At 48.5% G+C, this 17,210-nt stretch overlaps 1 protein-coding gene across 1 annotated transcript in view; it reads left to right on the top strand.

The window, feature by feature from the left end:
* The first annotated feature begins 581 nt into the window (after positions 1-581).
* PLEC (plectin) overlaps positions 582-17,210 on the top strand; it is a 112,419-nt gene continuing 95,790 nt past the window's right edge. Inside the window, exons 1-2 of the mRNA XM_036753484.1 lie at positions 582-739; positions 2,325-2,523. Coding sequence (XP_036609379.1) covers positions 2,331-2,523 — 193 coding nt within the window. The 5' untranslated portion in view covers positions 582-739; positions 2,325-2,330. The remainder of the gene's footprint in view (positions 740-2,324; positions 2,524-17,210) is intronic.

Below are 17,210 nucleotides of genomic sequence, written 5' to 3'. Positions count from 1 at the left end.
GAGACACTATCACACCAATTAGGCGCAAGGACACATACCTAGAGATCTACTCCGAAGCCACACAGAGATACACACCCTGGGATAGGCATCACATGCAAAACACACACCAGAGATACACTATCAGAGAGGACACACACAACTTAGTATACAGTGGCTCACACAGACACATACCTGGGGACATGTCACACACAAGGACATAGTGACAAACAGAAACATGACCCAGGAGCTACTGTCACACCAAAGAAACACGGACATGCACTGAGGAATTCAGACAAAGACCCACTGCTACCGAGGCACTCTCACACACAATCGGTGACACCCGGACCTAGTGACAGACGCACACACAGTGACACTTTCACTTCCTGGCACACACAGGCCCTGGCGTGCACACACACGGACAGTCGGGCGCATCCAGACACTGACTCCCCTCAATGATTCCCCCCACCCCCAACACACACATAGTCACAGACACACACCCGCCCCACGCACCCCCAGGGGCGGGGCTCCGGCCTCACACACACCCTGCGCTTCCCACTCCCCCCGCCCTTGCTCCCTGCTCCCTGCTCACCCGCCCCGAGACTGGGGCTGCAGCGCCCGCGCTGAGCAGAGCCGAGACAGACCGGGCCGAGCCCAAGGGCTGAGCCAAGCCGAGCCTAGCCGAGCCGAGCCAAGCCAGCTGAGTCGAGCATCGGCTGCAGCGGCAGCAGCAGCGGTGGCGGCAGAGCCAGCGGCGAGCCAGGTGCGTAGTGCGTCTACTGCAGGAGGCCAGCTGCAGGGGGTGGCAGGGAGGGAAGGGTGTTACAGGGGCTACAGAAGCATCTTTACTAGGGGGTCAGACTGTGAAGAGTTCGGGACCTGGGGGGACCCCTTCCCCTCCTTTGCCTTCTTCCCCTCTTGCTCTAGCCAGCCCAGGAAGGAGGACCCCCACCCCCACCCTGCTCCCTTTCTCCCAGGCCTTGGGGGTACATCCCCCCAACTCCTCCTTTCCCAAGGCCCCAGCCCCACCGATCCCCTCTCCACCTCCCCGACAGTTGTCCTCGTTGTTCCTTTCCCCCTCCCTATCCCCATCCTCGACCAGCTCCGCTACTGCTGCTGCTACCCCTTTCCCACCCTCTTTCTCTCTCTCCCTCCCTCCTTCCCACCCTCCCTCCCTCCCTGGCTGCTGCTCCTGCTCCTCCCAGAGCTGCGGAGACTGCAGGGGCCGGGGGCGGGACAGGGGAGGGGAGGAGGGACCCTCCAACCGACCTGGACTGAGGGGCAGCGCCTGGGGGATCCCTACAGAATCACAAAGTTCCTTCAGGCCTGCCCAGGGCTTGGGGTGGAGACTGGGGGAGGCACAGTCGGACAGTCCCAGATTCTGCCTCCTGTCCCCGTCTCCCCACAAGTGCTGGGGCAGGCAGTCACATAACACCCATTGTGCCTGCAGAGGTGACCCCGCCCCTGGGCTTGAGCCCGGGGTCTCAGACAGAGCTCCATTCACCCCCTTCTTTCCATCCTTCCCCCCTCCTGACAACTACCCCTCCTTTGGGGAGCAAAACAGGCTTTTGCCACAGCCCAGGCAGCATAGCCTAGCTAGTGATGTGTGAATCCATGAGGGTATATGTATAGGTATGTTTGCGTCTATCTGCTTGCATTCCATTGTGTGAGATTGTGTTTGTGAGGATGCGATAGGGTGGACATTGTGGTGGTGTCTGCGTACATGTGCGCATGTAGTGTGTATATGTAGTTGTGTGCCTGTATGTATTTGCAGGTTGGGGGGTGACACCTTCCGGCACGCATTGCACTGAGGGTGTTTGGGGTGTTGGGGGGCAGGGCTTACTGAGAGGGGGTGGGGCTAGGACCTCACGTGGTGATGCCTATGCAGGCTGTGGGGCTCCCACTCCTGCTCAGAGCACTATTTTTAGGACTTTACTGCAGTCAGAGGCTGAGGCTACAGAGCCCCTCTTTCCTCCTTCCCCACCCCCCACCTCCCCACGTCCGGGTGATGGGGCAGGGTAAACTAGTCAATGTCTTGCAGACAGGTCAGTTTACAGCTGAGAGGATTGGTGTTTAGGTAACGGTGTTGGAGAGCAGTGTCGGAGTGTCTGATGAGAGACAAAGGGTAAGTCCGGATGTGTAGGGGTACCTGCCTAGCTGGTGGTAGTAAGGGAAAGGTGAGTAGTCTCTGGGTGAGAGAGTAAGGATAATCATCCATCTGGGAGAAAGTTTGGGGGATTGAGTGTCTAGCTGGGGTTTGGGGGAGAAAGGAGTGGGGATAGGGATGTTTCTAAGTGACGAGATTACTGTTATTCCCTGAATAATCCTTCCCTTCCACGTTTTGGCAGGTGGCCATGTCTGGGGAAGGCCCAGAACCTCGAGGTTCTGGGGATGACAGCTCCAGTGGAGGCAGCAGCTCTCCCAGCCCTGGAGACACTCTGCCCTGGAACCTTGGGAAAACTCAAAGGAGCCGCCGAAGTGGAGGAGGTTCTGCTGGTAATGGTGGTGTCCTGGATCCTGCTGAGCGGGCAGTCATCAGAATCGCAGGTACAGAGAGAGCTGGGGCCATTGTTACATTTCTTGTGTAGAGGCGTCTGTAGTTACGCTATCATTGGTGTTGGTCTAAAGATCATTTCATTACAGTTATATGAGTGTTTGGGGAGGTATGGAGATGTCTTGGGTCACTCATCAGAAGTACTGGGATGTTGGGTTGTCCTATCAGAAATATAAGGGAATCATTTTGTCTTAGACATATGGGTGCCATCACAGTATATGGGGCAATCTGGGAGACGATCTCATCATAGGTTTAGGGGTCCTTGAGGTCATCCCATCACGGTTTTGGGTATATCTGGGGCTGTCCTGTCATAGGTAGTGATGTGAGATGGTAAGAGGGATGATGGCAGGTATCAACCTATCGATTGTAGGTATGGGGCCAGACGGCAGAACAGTTAGGGGAAGTGACATTGTATAGCACAAAGAGTCCTGGATTTTAAATCAGGACACTTAGGTTCAAACCCTAGCTCTGACACTTATTAGCTTTGTGAACCTTGCATCCCTCAGCCTCAGTCTCTCATCTGAAAAATGGGAGTGTTTTGTTATCTGTATAATAGAGGTAACACTTACCTCATTCATTCAATGCAACAAGCATTTATTAAGTGCCTACTGTATGTATACAAGGTTCCATCTCCTAGGCACCCCAAATTGAACATGTTCAAAATGGAACTCATTCTCTTTATCCCCAAACCTATCCCACTTTTCAACACCCCTGTTACTATTGAGTAATGTTACCTATTACCACCATCCTTTAAGTCATCCATGTTTGGATCTTCAGTGTCATCCTTGGTTCCTCACTCTCACTCATCCCCTCTCCATATCCATTCAAATGCCAGATAATGTAATTTCCACATTTACATCTTTCATATGTATTCTCTCCTCTCACTCACATAGAAACTACCCTATTTCAGGCCCTAATCATTTCTCTTTTTTTGTTTTGTTTTGTTTTTTGGAGGGGGGGAAGGCACTGCAATTGGGGTTAAGTGACATGCCCAAGATCACACAGCTAGTGTGTGGAGTGTCTGAGGGCGTATTTGAACTCAGGTTTCCTGACTCCAGGGCCGGTGCTCTACTCACTGCGCCACCTAGGTGCCCCCATCACTTCTCATTTGGACTATTTCAATGGCCTCCTATTTGGACTCCCTGCCTAAGCTTCTTCCTGCTCCAATCCGTTCTCCACACAGTCACCAAAATGATCTTCCTAAAGCACAGGTTTGATCATGTTACTCCCCTGCCCAACAAACTATAGTAGCTCCCTATTGCCTTTAGGAGCAAATATAAAATCCTCTATTTAACATTTACATCTTTTCTCCACCTAGCCCCTTCCTACCAAACCAGTTTGCTTACACATTACTTTCCTCATACTCTGAGATCCAGCCATATTGGCCTACTGTATTTTCTCCACATACAATGATACTCCATGTCTTTGCATTGGCTGTCCCTCATGGGTAGAACGTACCTTCTCCTCACTTCTGCCTCTTGGAATTCCTGCTTTCCTTCAAGACTCAGCTTGGGCACCCCCTTCTATATGACATCTTTCCTGATCCCTCCAGCTGCAAGGGTGCCCCCTCCACATTGAAGTAATTATATATGTGCAGGACTATGTATTCAACACACACACACACACACAGTCCTGTTGATATATCGGATAGAGCACTGGACCTGGGAGTCAGGAAGACCTGAGTTCAAATCCAGCCTTAGACACTTACTAGCTTTGTGAAGCTGGGTAAGTCACTTAACCTCTGTTTGCCTCAATTTCCTCATTTGTAAAATGTGGATAGTAATAGCAACCTACCTTCTAGAGTTATTGTGAGGATCAAATAAGATAACATTTGTAAAAAGCTTTGCAAAATGTAAAGTCCTCTATACCTCTACAACTGTCCCATTAGAACAGAAGCTCCTCGAGAAGAGGCACTGTTGACCTTTCGTCTTTATATCTACCACACAAAGCCCACGACTTTCCACGTACCAATCCATTGCTTATTGATTGAGTGCTAGGGGCTGAGAGATAGGAAGACAAAAACAACAGAACAATGCTGGCCCTGAAGAAGCTTGCATTCTACTTAGGGGGATTCAACATGTTGTTGTCACATCTGATTCTGTGATCCCATTTTGGGGTTCTCTTGGCAAAGATACTGGAGTGGTTTGCCATTTCTTTCTCCAGTTCATTTTACAGATGAGGAAACTGAGGCAGGCATGGTTGAGTGACTTGCCCAGGGTCACACAGCTAATAAGTTTCTGAGGCCAGATTTGAACTCAGGAAGATGAGTCTTTCTGACTTCAGGTCCAGCACTCTATTCACCGTGCCACCTAGGATTCAACATACATACATACATACATATAAATAAATACAAAATACATACAAAGTAAATACAAAGTCATTTCCCAGGAGTAGGAAAAGTATTAACAACTTGGGGGATCAAGGAAAGCCTCCACTTAGGCACTGACACCTGAGCTGAGACTTTGAGGGAGCTAGGGGTTCCAAGAGACAACGCAGGGCCAGGCTCCTGTATGGAAAAGACCTTGGTAAAACTTTCTAGAGAAATGAGGTATTATAATGGTGTGAGTATGTAGGAGGAATAATTAGGGATACTTTTTGAGGGGGTTGGGACCCCAAATTCTTTCATGGGATTTGTGGGGCCATGTTAGGACTTGGGTTTGTGAGCTAGGCACCTTACCAAGGTCAAGGTCTTGGATTTCATTGGTCTAGGAAGGAGTAGGTCACTGAACTGGTATCAGGGGTCATTCAATCAGCAGGTTTACTGGTAAGGGAGAAGAGAAATGGGGAAAACTCTGTCATCTAAGACTAGATTAGGCAGAGATATAGTCTTAGTCTTTACTTAGCTCGGCCCTATTTCCGCAGAGATTTTAGAGCTTGTATAGACAGATTTGGGTCGTGGCTAAGGGAGTGGCGGGGGTCTCACATAGCTGATGAGGATGAATGGCGGGGTGGGGGGTGTCATGAGGGTAGGAGTCAGTAGGGGAAGGACTGCCAGGAAGTCTGGAAGTCCCCAATCTCTCCCCGCCTACTCCCACCCCCTCCAGGGATAAGAGATCTGCTCTTCACCCTTTCCTTTCTGGAACCCAGGAGTCCTGAGTCCCAACGCAGTCATTCCTGGGCAATGGGGCTAAGGAACTGGGAGCAGGGTGGGCAGAATTCTCTGTCTGGGGGCCCAATCGGTGTTAGGGGCCTGGGTCAGCTTGTCCGGTGTCCGGTATCTGCCCCGCCCCCAGGCTCTGCCTCCCTTCCCCCCCCACCCCCAGCTCGTGGGGCATCCTGGGTGCTGGGGGCGGAGCTCGGGGGCGGAATACCCCCCTCCCCTGGTGACACCAAGTCCCCTCCCTCGCTGCCTCAGGCGGCTCCTTTAAGAGACTGAACAGGCTGTTCTAAGGGACAGAGCCGGGCCGGGTTGGGGCCGAGAGGTGCAGGACAGCGAGATCGTCCTCCTCTTCCACCTCGCTTAGTCCCATCCTGCCATGGCGGACTACGGGCTGCCCCCCCAGCCAGAGGAGCAAGACTTCATCCAGGCCTATGAGGAGGTGCGGGAGAGGTATAAAGGTAGGGCTGGACACTCGGACCCCTCCGGACACGCCCTTTCAAACAGTCTGACTACCCTGGCACACTGACCCTCCTGGACCAACTTGACATCCTGACACTTCCAAACGAACTGACCACCCAGACACCCTGACCTTTCTGGACAGCATGACCACCCAGGCATGCTCAACCTTTAGGACAAACTGATCACGCTGACCCTACTGGACTACCTTGATTCCCTGACCCTTCCGGACAGACTGACCACCCTGGCACACTGACCCTCGTGGACCACACGCAGGGTAGACTGAGGAGCTTGGAATTAGCCCTGTACACTAACCCTCAGGGTGGACTGACCACTTGGGCCATACTGAGTGCCCCAACATGCAGACCGCTCAGGACACACTGACCAAATAGGAAGGGTCACCGTCACGGACACACTGACCAGCGGGGACACTCAGAATAGGCCGACCCTCGTGGACAGTAAGCCCTGTCCCCAGACACGGGGACCGTCCTAGACGTGCTTACTGCTTGGCCACACTGATCAGCCTCCTCTGCCTCTCGAAGTTCCCCAGCTCTAACCAAGAAACCGGGAGCCCGGAGCCTGGCCGCCCTGAGCGCCAGGGAAGGGAAAACAGACGACTAGAGAGGGCTTGGTTCCGCGCAGCAGGTCATTCCCATAATAGGACATAGGAACGCTGCAGCAGGCAGGGGGATGGGAAGGGGGTGCAGTCAGGGCGCGGAGAGAGGGGGGGGCGAGTCGGGGTCCGGACCTGGCAGCTAGGACCTCCTGAGGTCCAGACCAGCGACTCGGGCTCGGGGTTTAGTGCTTGTCTTGCCTGTCCAGCCACGGACACGTGGGACACAGGCCGGGGGGCGGGGTCATGGCCGGACCAAGCAGGGAGCTGGGGGAGGGGGTAGCGGGGGCGGCACCTCTTGCTGGAAACTGGGGGAGTTCCGGGACCCTTAGTCTCTTTGAGGGTCGAGGCTGGGGGAACATTGGTGGGAGGAGGGGGGCGGAGGTCTCTGAGCTGTCCAGTTGCCTGCCTGCTTTAGGCCAGCACTCTGGCGGCGCTCCATTCCCCTCCTTCCCTCCCTCCTACTTTCCCACCCTCCGGGTGTGTGCGCGTTGCTCACATAGTTACTGTCTCTGCTCACCTCCCAAACTAGCTCCTGTCCTTCCCGCCCCCGGCCTGGCCCTGCTCAGTACCCCTTGGCCCCCTTCCCCCACTTCGTGATGACTACCCCCGCCTCCCCCGCACCTGCTCCCTCTTTCCATCCCCCCCACCCCCACCCCCGCGCCTTCTCAGGGGCTTAATACATATTTATTGAATTGCGCTGGCTCCACCACCGCGCTTTTTCCTCTCTTCCAGGCCACCACTCACTCTCCAAGAAGCTGGTCCCCCTCCCTGCCCCCCCCAACCCATTGGGGGTTGTCCGATATTCCCTTCCTCTTGACTTCCCCAAATTCTTCACATTTTAGCTTCTTTGCTGTGGTTAAGCCCAATTTCTTAGATCTAGTTCCTTTCCTGAGATAAGGACCCTTGTTTTAATTCAGTTTAGGTCAAAGAGCATTTATTAAGCTCTTAATATGTACAAGGCTTTTTAGGGAACACCTTGACAAAAAGGAAACGAACCCGGATCTTATGGATCCTACATTCTACTAGAATGGATAGATATAGTAGGGTAGAGGGGCAGACCTTGGAATCAGGAAAACCTGGGTTGAATCCTGCCTCTGACACTTAGCTACCTTGACCAAGGGCAAATAACTTAGCTTCTCAGTGCTCCATAAGAGATAAGATCTCAGGTTCAGAGGAACACAGAGTCATAAATCTCAGAGTTCGGAGAGCTCTAGTTGTGGTATCGTCGATAGAGCTCTGGGCTTGCCATCTGGTAGTACCCATTGGCACGAGTTCAAGTCCTGCCTCAGATACATAATGGCTGTGTGACCCTGGATTGGTCACTTAGCCCTGTTTGCCTCAGTTTCCTCATCTGTAAGATGAAAAGGAAAGGGCAAATGAGCTCACAAAGTGTTGGACTGGACTTAACAAAAGAGACCATCTGGTCTGAGTAGTTCCAGACCTAGTCAAGTATATATAGCCCCTTCTAAAGTAAAACAATTTCACAGTTCTCCATATGATTGTAGTATTATTGGTATTTGTTGACTAAGAAAATACATGAGGGAAAGCTACTGTGAATTTAAGTGTGTTACGAAGTGAATTTATGTTATGCATCGCAGCAAGAACATATACAAGAAAGGTAGTTACACATTCAGGTTATTAGGAACAGCAAGGCAGTGCAGTGGCTAGAGTACTAGGCCTGGAGTCAGGAAGACTTGAGTTCAAATACGGCCTCAGATACTCACCAGCTGTGTAGGTGAGATCCCGGGTAAGTCATTTAACCACTGTTTGCCTCAGTTTCCCCCACTATAAAATGGAGGTGATAACAGCACCTCCATCACAGGGTTGTTGTGGGGATGTAATGAGATGGTAAGTACAACCTGCTTAGCACAGTGCTATATAAGTGTTAGCTGTTATTGTTATAGATTTAGTTATAAAAGGTATGTTTATTGTGCTGAATGACTTAACGTCATAGGCCCCTGCAAATCACTCCATCCCCAAAACCCAGAGGACTGGAATCAGTTGATCAAGTTCCAACCCCTCCATTTTTACAAAGGAGGAAACTAAGCCTCAGAAAGGTTCAGAGACTCACCAAGGGCACACAGGTAGTAAGTGGTAGAGGTAGCACTTAAAACGAAGCTTTCTGGAGCTTGTACTGCGTGTTCCCCTGAAACTGCTGTCTCAAATGATCTATTATTAATTGTCCAGCGCAGTGGCCTTTTCTTGCTCATCCTCCTTGACCTTTCTGCTGTGTTTGACTCTGTTGACCACCCCCTCCTTCTAGATGAGCTGTCTTCTCATTCCCTTTTTTTTGAAATGCCACATCCTTCTGGATTTGGCTCCTTCACTGGTTTCTCCCTCTTCTTTCTCCTGCTCCCCCTCAAGTGAAGGCATTCCTGTAAAGCTGAGTGCTTTATCTTCTCTTTTGTAATACTCCCTCAGAGATCTCCCACAGCTTCAACGACCTACCACCTCTCCAGATGACCCTAAATCCGCCTCTCCAGCCTCCAGCTCTCTTCTGAGCCTTGGATATAAATTTCCAACTGCCTGCTGAACATCTCCGCCGGCTCCTCAAACTCAACATGTACCAGACTGAGTCGGTGTCTCTTTTCCTGAATCTACCCCTCTCCCTGACTTCACTGCCATTGTCTGTGACACCACCATTCATCCAGCCTCCCTTATTCCAAACTTCAGAGTTAATTCTAATTTTTTCCTCGCTCTCACCACTCCTATGAAATCAATGACTAAATCCTGCTAATTCCACCATTGCAGCATCTCCCAAGTCTATCCTCTTCTTATCCCCACTCTACACAGGACTTCTGGACCTCTCATTTGGATGATTTACTGATAAGTTTTTTTGCCTCTGCTTTCTGCATTTTCCAATCCGTCTTTCATATGGCCGCTGGACTTAGCATCATATGATTTAGAACTAGCAAGAACTTCAGAGATTTAGTTTACAGAGAAGAGGAAAAAGTGATCCAAGAATGCTAAATGTCTTGCTGAGGCTCAAACTGTCATAGTGGCAAAATGTAGCCCCTTTGACTCCAAATCCCATGCTATTTTCACCGTAGCACTCTGCAACATAAATCTGGTCCAATGACTGTTTCAAAGTCTTCTTTTTCAGTGGGCCCGTAATGTTCAAGCTTTTCTGCCTGGCATTCAAAGCCCTACCTGACCTGATGTCCGTTTCCTTGTCCAAGCTAATCTACTCCGTGTATTCTATTAATTGTCTAGCTAAACCCAACAACTCTTGGTCCTCCTCCCCTGGTCCTCCCCTCTACCCCGAGAGTGTTCCTGCTTCTGCCTTTGTTTGTATGATTCCTTAGACCTGGAATGTCCTCCCCCTCCCCCTCCTTGCCCAGGATTCCAACCCAGCCTTTAAAGGCCATCTCAAGTGCACCTTCTCCTTGAAGTCTTCCCCGAACCTCCCAGTTATAATGATCTTCTTTCGGTGACCCTCCCATAGCCTTCTGCTTGTATCCCTCTGATGTGCTTATCGGGCAGTGTTGTGTCTCATGCCTCTGAATCCCAGCGGGTCATGGACCCTGGCTCACTGAAACTTTGTAACCTTGCCAGTGCTCCACAGAATGTTCTGTACACAGGAGGCATTTAATAAATGTTTGTTGAACTGAATTGAATGGAATTCACAGTTGAGTAAAAGGGTCACAAGATGTGCACTGATGTAAAATCAATGCAGTACAGCAGGGGCAGTGTGGCATAGTGGATAGAGAACTAGGCTTGAACCTCTGCCCAATACTTGATATGGGACCCTGGGCAAATCCTTGGATTTCTCAGGGCCCCAGGAAAACTAGAACTTTATGCTTTAGAGCAGGTCCACCCTGCATTGGTGGAAGCTCTGGACAAAATCACAGGTCTGGATCCCTGCCCCCTCCCTGCAAGGAAAAGGTGCAGTGTAGAGAAGAGAAGGGGCTTAGTGTTTGGGAAGGTTCATTACAGCCTGCTGGATCCTCCCTGGGCCAAGCCTGCCAGCACTAAGATGCTTGTATTCAGCACTGTGTCTCCAAGGTTTTCTGGCTTTGAGAATGATGGTGTTACTGGCAGAACAGAAGGGAGTCAAGGTCCCTGAGTGGCCCCCTGGCTCTTGCCCATGGACAGAAGCATCTCTTGCCCAGCCACTTTATTATCTCCAGCAGCCCCGTGCAGTGCCTGCTTGGGAGGGAGGGGCCTCGTTCCCAGTCCAGCCCTGAGTGCTCCAGGGATTCTCTTCCCCTTCTCCTACTCCAAACCCCAAAGCCTGTGTTTGGTACCTGCCTCTTGGCTCTCCCTGGATGTGCTGACCATTCCCCAATTGGTCCTCAATCAACTGCCCTTCAGGTAAGGCTGGGACTAGTCTCAGATAATGAAGCGTGAATGGCTCCTGGTCCCTGGTCTCCAGGTCATGATGATGATGATGATAAGCATGTGTAGTTCTGCAAAGCACTTTACAAATATTATCTATCCTCACAGAAACCCAGGATGAGAGGGCTATTATTATCCCCATTTTATAGATAAAAAAACTGAGCTGGGGTGATTTGCCCAGGTTCACATAGCTAGGAACCATCTGAGGCTGCCCTTGAACTCAAGTCTCCCAGAATCCAGGCCCCATGCTCTGTCTACTGTGCCAGGACAGACAGTACCAGGCACAGGTAGAACTGGGGGCCTTGGATGAGGCCTCAACTAAACAACAAATCAATGGAAACTTCCCTTGATGTGTCTAGTCAATGAAGCAAGCTTTTATTAAGCACTTACTGTGTGCCAAGCACTGCTCTAGGCACAAAGGTATACAAAATAAAAGTGGACTATTCTAGGAGCTTAAGTCCTCTGGTGGTGGGGAGACAATATGTACATATATAAGTATATGTAAAGCATATACAGAATAAATTCAAAATAATTTTGTGGGGAAGGTAGCTGGGGTAGGGGTAGGAAAGGTGGGGTGGGAGTGGGAGTGGGGGAAGTAGATCATGAAAGACCTTAGGCAGAAGATGGCTTTAAAGGATACTAGGGGGCCCAAGAGAGGGGTGAAGACAGAGTGCATTCCAGAGATGGAGGACAGCTGATTCAAAGACCCCAAGGTCAGAGAGGCAAGCTAAGCTCAGGCCTGTGGAGAGGAAGGCACAAAAGATCAGGACCCTGCTCTGCCTTGCTCCCCCCCCCCCCCACTGCCCTGCCCTCTAGAGTTCACTGTGTAGTTGGGAAATCTCCATTCAGCTCAATTCACTCAGTGCAGTTCAATTCCTCATTATCAAAGGACTTACTTAGTGCCAAAAGGGACCTCAGAGATCATCTTGGCCAAACCCCTTTATTTTCCACATTAGAAAACTGAGCCCCAGAGGCAGGCAGCTACATGGAATGGAGATAGAGTGCCAGTCCTGGAGTCAGAAAGACCTGAGTTCAAATGCAGCCTCAGGCACTTGCTAGCTGTGTAACCCTGGGCGATTAATTATTTAACCTCTCTGCCTCTGTTTCCTTAACTGTAAAATGGGGATAATAGTAGCTTTCATCTAGGCTTGGATAATATTTGTTAAGTGTTTTTAGCACAGCGCCTGGCATGTAGTTTAATAAATGCTTCTTGCTTGTTTCCTTGAGTTAAGGTCAGAGAAGTAGAAGTAGCAGAAAGTGAATTTGCTCTGCAGTCCAGGATTTTTTCCACTCTATTTCATAGCCTGTTCATTTCAGGTACCCACTATACCCAAGGCACTGTGCTTGACACTGGGGATATAAATATAAAATATTCCACAAACCATCCTCAAGGAGGTTACAATCTGAAAGGAAGATAAGACATGGATACAAATAACTATAGGTTTCAAAGTATTAAGTGTATCAAATGAAATAATATTTGTAAAGTGTTTAGCACAGTGCCTGGCACATAGTAGGCTCTTAATAAAGCTTGTTCCCTTCTCCTCCATTTCTACCCCTCCCCTCTTAGAAATTGGCCCAATGAACAGAGTGCTGAATTTAGAGTCAGGAAGATCTCATGCCTTAACTGCTGCCTGACTCAGTTTCCTCATCTGTAAATAATAGCACCTGCTTCTCAGTGTCGTTGTGAAAATCAAATGAACCATTGGTAAGGTGCTGTATAAATGCTAGGTATTATTATTAGACATTTTCTGTTTGACCTTGGTGTTATAGGGAAAGTACTCCGTTTGGAGCCTAGAAAGGGTTTCAAATCTGGATCGGACTTGATTTCTACTGATGTGAGCGTGGGCAGGCCCTTTCTGGCTGGGGAAGGTTGAGCAAATGCATCAGGGAAGAAATAACACCTGGGCTGGAGTCACTTTCTGTATAGGAAGGCAAGATTTTCCCCCTGCAGGAATAAGAAGGAAGCGCATTCCAGTGAATGTCCTGGGGTGGGGAGAGGGTGGTGCTAGGTCACAGATCATAGAGGGAACTCTGGAGTTGGAAGGCACCTTAGTGGTCACACCCCTCCCTCTCATTTTCTAAATGAGGGGACTTGGGCCCAAGGGTAAGTAACATGCCCGGGGTCACCTAGATAGTAAATGACTGAGCCAGAATTTGAACCCAAGGCCTCTGTCTCCAGTACCCTTGACATTCACCTCACTACCAGGGGCCGATGATTGTCTCTAGTCTGGCTGGAAAATAAGGAATATGAAGAAAGTGGCTATAACAATAATAGCTATCATTTATAGTGTGCCAAGCATTGTGCCAAGTGCTTTATAAATACCGTATTATCTCATTTGTTCTCACAATAACACTGTGAGGGAGTTACTATTATTATCTGTGTTTTATAGGTAAGGAAACAGAGGGAAATAGAGGTTAAGTGACTTGCCCAGGGTCCCACAGCTAATAAGTGTCTAAGGCCAGATTTGAGCTCAGCTCTTCCTGATTCCAGGCCTGGCACTCTATCAACTGTGCCATCTCGCTGCTCCTCCCCTTATATAATGAGTGGTGGTAATAGTAGCCATCGCTTTAAACTTGGCCCAACCCTTTACATGTTAATTTGTTTAATCCTTACATCAACCTTGGAAGATAGGTACTAGTGTTATTTCCGACTTTTCGTGATCCCATTTGTAGTTTTCTTGGTAAAGATACTGGGGTCCTTTGCCATTTTCTTCTCCACCTCATTTTACAGATGAGGCAAACAGGGTTAAGTGACTTGCCCAGGGTCACACAGCTAGTAAGCAGGATTTGAATTCAGTTCCTCCTGACTCCAGGCCCAGAGTTCTATCTATTGTGTCACCTAGCTGCTGGTAGGTGCTATTAGTATCCCAATTTTACAGATGAGGAAACTGAGGCTGAGAGATGTTAGGATGGAGCTTGGTGAGACTGCACTAGCAAGTGTCTGAGGCAGGATTTGAATTCAGGTCTTCCTGACTTCAAGCAAAATGCTGTAGCCACTGCAGAAGTATCAGATAAGGCTAGAAGGGTGGTTTTGAGGCAGATTGTAGAATGATTTAAATGCAGGGTTGAGAGGATTGTATTTTATCTACTTTAGGCAAGAGAGAGAGAGAGAGCCTCTGACAGTATCTGAGTAGGTCAATGCGTTAGAATTTGCACACAAGGCAGAATGAAAGGGGAGAGATTTAGAGTTGGCAAGATCAGTTAGGAGGGTGGTTCAAGCCCAAAAAGGGAGAGCTCAGACTAGGTAGATTGTACCAGGAATTGAGAGAAAGGAAAAGAATGATATTTTGGAGGTAGCATCTATAGGACTTGGCTGATAGGCCAAGAAGATGGGGGTGAGGAGAAAGGAAGAATCAAGGGGACTCCAAGTCTTTGAGTCTGAGTGGCTGGACAGATAGCGAAAAGAAAAAAGGAAGCTGGCAGGACATTCAGGTTAAGGGAGGAAGCTGATGAGTTCATTTGGGGGCAGGCTGAAGTTGAGGTGCCTGTAGGACACCTGAGGGAGATACTGAGAAAGCTCTTGGAGATACAGGACAAGAGCTCTGGTGAAGAATCTAGAGCTGGACACATAGACTTTGATTCAATTCTACAAACATTTATTAAGCACCTACTGCATGCAGAGTGCTAGATAAGGTACTGGGAGAGATGCAAGATTAGATACACAAATATGGATAAAAATCATTCAAAATATTACAAGATGAAGTAGATTTCAGAATTGCAAAACTAAATGCTATGTGAAATCCATGGGGAGTCATCAGGGGAGATCAGGAAAGGCTCCATGAAAAAGGAAGTACTTGAATTTGGTTCTATAGAATGGGTAGGAACTTGATGAGTTTAGAGGGCAGGAAGGATGCCTTTTGGATTGTAATGTCCTCAAGGGCAGGGCTTCTGTACCATTTACCTTTGGGTCCCCAGCACCTAGCTCAATGCTCTGCATGTACAGAGTTTTACCAACTGTTGCTGGAACTTGTATTTTGTTGAATTCCAGCCCAGGAAATAGCTTAAAGGTGTGGACATGAGAGAGTGCCAGGCATTGTAAGAGCAACTGAAATTTGTCCATCAATAGCAGGGCTTTGTCTCCTGTTTTGTATCATTGGCTTTTGGGGCAGTCAGTCTAATGAAGCCTGTGGAACCCTTCTCAGAATCATGTTTTTAAATGCATAAAATATATAGGATTACAAAGGAAACCAATTATATCGAAAACATATTTATCTAAAAATGTTTTAGAAACAAGTCCACAGACCCCAGGTTATACACCACTGGTAAAGGAAGTTAGAAGTTAGAATTAGAGTTAGAAAGGATATTGGCTCTGAGATCAGAAAGGAGGATAGGAGTAGTCGCTCATCCCATGATTTCATTGATATAGGGAACTCCTGGGTAAGGAAACTCCCTTTACAAATATGAGACGGCATTTTCTCTGTAGCTTAGAGTCTTAGGGAACTGCCTAGAGCAGTAGTTTTAAACTCAGATGGAAACAGGGGCTACTAAACTGCACATAAAGATCCCTGGGAGCAGCCTGTTGACAGCTTTAAAATGTAATATTATCTATGTTTTATTGTATTTTTACTGATTTTGTTAAATATTTACCAATTACATTTTAATCTGGTTTGGGCAGTCAGTGTTGTTGGTCATATGTAGCCTGTCACTAGTTGAGTAGTTGACACCTCTAACCTAAAGCACTGAGAGACTACATGACTTGCCCAGAACCAGGATGTCAGGGATGGGACTTGAATGCAGGTCTTCCTGGCTCTACATTTGGCTTTCTATATATTATGTTTATAACTCTATTACCTTCTTATGACCCTAGGCAAGTCCCTGGGCCTCAGTTTCCTTATTTGTAAGGTGAGGCTTTGGACTAGATGACCTCTAGGGTTCTTTCTAGCTCTAGACCCAATCATCTTGTAATGGTGTCATTTTAAAGAGGGCCTTGAATGCCAGACAAAGGCATTTGTACCTTTAGAGCATAGGAGGGATGTGACCAAGTCCTTGCATAAAGAAAATTAATCTGACAGGAGGACAAAGAATAGATTTAAGGGAAGAAGACGTCAATAAGGAGGCTATTGCAATAGTCCAGGGACATGGAACCATGGACCTGTCCTACAGTGGTGGCAGCAGAGGTAGAGAGGACACAGGTATAAGAAATGCCCTGGAAGTGGAATAAGCAAGATTTAGTAATGGATGGATTTGATTGGAGAAGTGAGAGAGAAGAGTCAAAATAAAGCCCAAGGTAATAAACTGAGATGGCTGAATGATGCCACCATTGACACTCACATCAAGTCAAAAGGAGAAATTGTTTTAGGGGGAAAGATAATGAATTTGGTTTGAGACATGTTGAATTGGAGGTGATGGCGAGTGGAATGTCCAGGTAGAAATACTCTACAGGGAGTTGGAGATGTGGGTTTGACGTTCCAAAGAGAAGTCAGTACTAGGGGAAAGGCCAGGGAATCATCTGGATTGAGGTGATATTTGGAGCCATGGAAATGTCATGAAGTGTCTGAAATAGAGAGAGAAGAGGGGCAGGCCAAGGAGAAATTCTTGGGGAGTTGTTGCCGTTTCGTCGTTTCAGTTGTGTCCCTATTTGGCATTTTTTTGGCTAAGATAATGGAATGGTTTATCATTTCCTTCTCCAGTTCATTTTACAGATGAGGAAACCGAGGCAAGCAGGATTTAATGACTTGCCCAGGGTCACCCAGCGAGTAAGTGTTTGATGAACTCAGATTTTCTTGCCTCCAGAGCCAGCACTCTATCTACTACGCTACCTAGCTATTCAGTTTTTGGGGAGCTCCCATATTAAAGGATTAGGAAGAGGCCTAGGAGCCAGTGAGGCTGATCAAAGAGGCAGATAGTGACATGGAGGAGTAGCAAAATGGGGCATCTCAGAAGTGCCTGGAAAAGGGAGTACACAGAAAGAAGGGGGTGGTCCAGTGTCCAATCCTGCAAAAAGGTCAAAGAGGAGGATGAGGACTGAAAAAAGGCCACTGGAAAAGTTGAATAACAATAGGAGGCTGTGTATGGCCAGAGCTCAATATTCTGGTTCAGATCAAGATCATTTGATTCCAAATTCATTCTTATGGATCGGACTTGGAGGACCTGAGGGCAGGGCCCCTACATATACCTCCTGTTTTTCCCAAAAGGCAGAAAAAGAGAGACCACAGTATAGCATCGAAGAC

This window comes from Trichosurus vulpecula, chromosome 1 (assembly GCF_011100635.1).
Source record: "Trichosurus vulpecula isolate mTriVul1 chromosome 1, mTriVul1.pri, whole genome shotgun sequence".
Lineage (NCBI taxonomy): Eukaryota > Metazoa > Chordata > Mammalia > Diprotodontia > Phalangeridae > Trichosurus > Trichosurus vulpecula.
The sequence above is the reverse complement of the archived record's forward strand: the minus strand, read 5'-3'. Positions and strand labels throughout refer to the sequence as shown.